This window comes from Myotis davidii, unplaced genomic scaffold (assembly GCF_000327345.1).
Source record: "Myotis davidii unplaced genomic scaffold, ASM32734v1 scaffold251, whole genome shotgun sequence".
In the NCBI taxonomy this organism is placed as follows: domain Eukaryota; kingdom Metazoa; phylum Chordata; class Mammalia; order Chiroptera; family Vespertilionidae; genus Myotis; species Myotis davidii.
Window position 1 is genome coordinate 791,657 of NW_006282378.1, and position 4,866 is coordinate 796,522.

Below are 4,866 nucleotides of genomic sequence, written 5' to 3' on the forward strand. Positions count from 1 at the left end.
GTCCCAGGGACCTGGGGAGCAAGGGGCACAGGAGATTGGGAGGCAGAGCCTACTTGCCCTACCTGCCGAGGTTGGGGCCCCAGGCACACCCCCTTCTATTCCTCTCTGGGTCCAGCTGGTTGGGGCAAGCGCTTGCCTAGGGCTTCAGAATAAAAAGGGGAGGAGCTCAGTGCTGGGTTTCCAGACCCCAGGTTCCCACCCAGGCGGACTCAGTGGGGCAGGCTGGCAGCAGTGGGAGGGGACCCAAGTGAGTGAGCATATGGGGGCAGCTGTACCTGAGCCTCACAATCACAAGAGGGCAGGACACACAGTCCACACTGCTACACGTCATCACACCAGGCTCACTGTCCTACAGATGCATGTGGCCTCAATCCCAGGCACACACCATTATTCACTGTCACACACGAATTCAGCTCAGTCATGGCCACCCACTGTCATGCACAGGCATGCACCATCACTCAGAGCACTGACACAACCAGGCCCCTGCTGTCACGCACAGGCACACAGCCCCAGACGTGCACCGTCACACGCAAGACACACACATGGACATTTCCAGTCTTCCACTCCTTGGGCTGGGAAGAGGTGATACTATCCAGTCCTCCTGCCTGGAGCACTTCATGTGGCCCAGACGGAGGCAGATTTTAACCAGACCAGCCTCCTCTATCAGAGCATTTTACAGCTCTGTGTGCTCCATGTGCACACTGTACACACACACACACACACACACACACTCATGTATGTGTATATATATATATATATAAAAGGCTAGTATGCTAAGTGTCCGACTGTCTGACCAGTCATTATGATGTGCACTGACCACCAGGGGGCAGATGCTTAATGCAGGAGCTGCCAAGCTGCAGTGACTTGGCAGTGGTGGTTCTTGGGTGACGCACCCCAAAACCAGAGAGGAGAGAGCCTGATTCCTCATGGGGCTGTGAGATTCCACCTTCGGCTGTGAGTTATGTTGTTGCTGGGGCACTGTCGGCCCCGAATCTGGTTTACTGCTCACTTGTGTTTGTGTTCCACACCCTGTATGACAGCAACTTTGCAGAGTGCCCTCTCGCACTCCTGGACTCCTCAGGGGATGTTGGAGCGCTGGTTTTGGCCTGATCCCTGCAGACCAGGCCGAGGGACCCCATCTGCTAGAGGGACCCTGCTCACTCTGCCATGGTGTCCCCCACGTGCAGCTGGCCGGGGAGGGACCGCGGGAGGTTGGCTCCAGGGCATGCCGGCCCTTCTCACCCAGTCCCGCCCTGCCAGCCACCTTCTAATTAATTTCCTTTCAATGTGCACGAATCTGTGCACCAGGTCGGTAGGGTAATATATAAAAGCAGACAACCTCCCTGGTCATGGCATGAGTATCCTTACAGGACACACGGTGTCCCCCAAGTGCAGCCAGCTGGAGAGGGACCGTGAGAGGCTGGCTCCAGGGCATGTCCAGCCCATCTCACCCAGTCCTGTCCCGCCAGGCACCTTCTAATTAATTTCCTTTCAATGTGCACAAATCTGTGCACCAGGCCACTAGTGTAAATATAAAAGCAGACAACCTACCTGGTCATGGCATGAGTATCCTTACAGGACACATAAGCAGCTATAAATACTCATAAGCACACACGTACACTTGTACACATACTCTTACATGCATACACAATCATGCATACATACAAGCATATCTAACAGCTATATATACAGTACATACAAACAGGATTCAGATGCAGTCCTACACATCATAGAATATGATGCATACACACGTGTGCACAGGCCTGCATATACTGCTTCATGCACACACAGAGACACACATTCAGAGCAGCCCCTCCTTTCTGCAGAACCCCCACTGAGCCTGGGTGGCTGCTGATAGAATGGGGAGGGAGAGGCTGAAGCCGACCACCCAAGTTCTGGTTCAGTTTCCTTCATCTGACCCGTTCTCCTCTTCTACTAGCACTGCTGTCTGCTGTGCGGATCAACGGGGATGGCCAGGAGATCCTGTACCTGGCAGAAGGTGACAATGTACGACTGGGCTGCCCCTACATCCTGGACCCTGAGGATTATGGTCCCAGTGGGCTGGACATCGAGTGGATGCAGGTCAATTCAGAACCTTCACATCGGGAGAACGTGGTGAGTTCTGGGCACATGGTTCCCCTTACCCTACACTCCATGGTCTACCTGATGGGCAGCCAACACTCTGAGGGAAGAGGAGGGCAGATAAGCAAACCAAGACCTTGAACTTCCCCCATGGCCTCTTGTGGAATGGGGCAACAGGGATGAGAGCTCTGCAACCACTCCAAAGGTGTGGTGCCTGCCTTCAGGAAGTTCCCATGCCCTGGTCAGGTGGCTCAGTTGATTGGTGCATCGTCCTGTATACCAAAAGGTTGTGGACTTGATTCCTGCTCAGGGCACATACCTAGGTTGTGGGTTCCATCCCCAGTCAGGGCATGTACAGGAGGCAATGGATCAATATTTATCTCTCACATCAATGTTTCTCTCTCTCCCTGCCTCTCTTTCTAAAATCAATAAACATATCCTTAGGCGAGAAAAAAAAAAGAAGTTCCCAACTCGCCCTTATGGGTTCCAAAGTACTTGCTCTTACTTGGCCCCACCCATTTTGTAAGGGGTCAGTGGACCAGGCATCATCATTCCCACTTTTCAGCTGAGAAAAACGAGTCTCAGAAAAGCTGTGACTTGCCCACCTGGCCCTCCTTGGCCCTGCCTGTCTCACCACCCTGTTTTCTGCTCTTCCTCGAAGTTCCTTAGTTACCAGGACAAGAGAATCAACCATGGCAACCTCCCCCACCTGCAGCAGAGGGTCCGCTTTGCAGCCTCAGACCCCAGCCAGTACGATGCCTCCATCAACCTCATGAACCTGCAGGTCTCTGACACAGCCACCTATGAGTGCCGGGTGAAGAAGACCACGATGGCTACCCGGAAGGTCATCGTCACCGTCCAAGGTATGGCCACTCTCCTCTGGGCTCCCCTTCCCTAGACTTCAGAGCCAAGGCTAGCATGGCCACTCTGAGCCCACCTGTGCCTCTTGGCTGAGCCTGGCTCACAATGGCCTGCTTTCCTGCAGCTCGGCCCGCAGTGCCCCTGTGCTGGTCTGAGGGCCACATGGCGTATGGCAACGATGTGGTGCTGAAGTGCTTTGCCAATGGGGGCACCCCGCCTCTCTCCTACAATTGGGCCAAGATCAGTGGGCACACCCACCCCTACCGGGCAGGATCCTATCACTCGCAGCACACTTTCCAGTCTGAGCTGTCCTATCAGGAGTCATTTCACAGCTCCATCAATCAAGGTGAGGGGGACCGGGAAGAGGTGGGCGGGAGGAGTGGAAGATCAGGACTCTGGGACCCGCTGGAGCCTCCCTGAGCCATCGGTGGCACCAAGTCCAACCTAGAACCCCTGTGGGAGATGCCTCCTCTGAGCCTGTTTCAGAAGTTGCTATTGAGAGAAGAGGAGGCAAAGGGGTGGGGAAGGGTCAGTCCAAAGCGACGTGGTTAATTTGGCAAGAGCACAGTCTGAGATAGAAAGCTGAGCTGGGCTTGAGTGCTGGCTGGACCGCTGTCTACAAGAATCAGGCAAGTGGCTTAACCTCTCTGTGCCTTGGTTCATCCTGTATGAACAGGGAGTAAGAACATCTTTCTTCCAGGGGCCTGTGAGGATTAAATGGGGTGAAGTGTGCAAAGCTGCCGGCATACAGAGAAACCGGCTAGTACCCCAAATCAAGATGATTAGAGCTGGAGGCAGCCTTAGAACTCCTCTGCTGTAACCCCAGCTTCCCCACACAAAGGAGAGGCTGAGGCTCGGAGAAGGGGCATGTTTCTCTAGGGCAGTGGTTCTTAACCTTGGCTGCACATTAGAGTCACCTGGGAATCTTTTTAAAATCCTGATTTCGAGCAGCCAAGGTTAAACCACTGCGTCTAAGGGCACAGAGTGAATTAGTGATGTCTCGGTCCTGTTGCTGGTGAAAGGGTTCTTTTTTAATTTTAAATATATTTTTATTGATTTCAGAGAGGAAGAGAGAGGGAGGGAGGGATAGAAACATTAATGATGAAGAGAATCTTTGATTGGCTGCCTCCTGCACGCCCCCTACTGGGGATCAAGCTCACAACCTGGGCATGTGGACCCCCCCAACCTGAGACCCTTCAGTCCGCAAGCTCCATCCACTGAGCCAAACCAGCCAGGGCGGAGGGGTTCTTCCTAACTTCTCTGTTTCAGCAGGGGGAGGGTAACTCACCTGGGGTGTGGAGTGGACCTGAGTGTGTGCCCATACCGTCCCTCCTTCCACCCCACAGTGCCAGGGCTGGGGCGAGGCTCTCAGACACCAGGCCCCTCCACCTCACTGTAGCTCTGCCGTAACTTCAGTTTCAGGTGTGTTTAACGGCGATCTGGTGTTGAAGGACATCTCCTATGAGGACAATGGGCTGTACCAGTGCACGGTGGCCAACCACGTGGGCTACAGTGTGTGTGTGGTGGAGATGAAGGTCTCAGGTAGGTGTCCTGGCCTTGGAGGAACCTGAGCTGGAGCCTGAGCGGGCTCTGCTTGCCCATTGCATCCTGTGAAGGTCTCTGCCTAGGGCAGGTGGGAAGCCCCGGGAGAAATATGCAAACATAAGGGGTTAAGTTGCATCCCCCCCGCCCCCCCCCATCTTCCTCACGGAGTGTCCCAGGGCCCTGAGCCCTCTCCCACGGAGCTCTGCCCTGGGAGAGTCTGACCGGCCTCTCCTTCTCTCCACAGACTCCCGGCGTGCAGGCGTGATCGTCGGCGCAGTGCTGGGCTCTCTGCTCCTGTTGGGGTGCCTGCTGCTGGCCATCTGGGCGCTCACCTGCTGCTGCTGTGGGGGAGCTGGCGGGACCCGCGGGGCCTTCGGC

At 55.0% G+C, this 4,866-nt stretch overlaps 1 protein-coding gene across 1 annotated transcript in view; it reads left to right on the forward strand.

The window, feature by feature from the left end:
- VSIG8 (V-set and immunoglobulin domain containing 8) overlaps nucleotides 1–4,866 on the forward strand; it is a 16,353-nt gene that overhangs the window by 1,048 nt on the left and 10,439 nt on the right. The window contains exons 2-6 of the mRNA XM_015558607.1: nucleotides 1,881–2,115; nucleotides 2,744–2,945; nucleotides 3,068–3,289; nucleotides 4,366–4,485; nucleotides 4,733–4,864. Of these exons, the coding sequence (XP_015414093.1) occupies nucleotides 1,881–2,115; nucleotides 2,744–2,945; nucleotides 3,068–3,289; nucleotides 4,366–4,485; nucleotides 4,733–4,864 (911 nt within the window). The remainder of the gene's footprint in view (nucleotides 1–1,880; nucleotides 2,116–2,743; nucleotides 2,946–3,067; nucleotides 3,290–4,365; nucleotides 4,486–4,732; nucleotides 4,865–4,866) is intronic.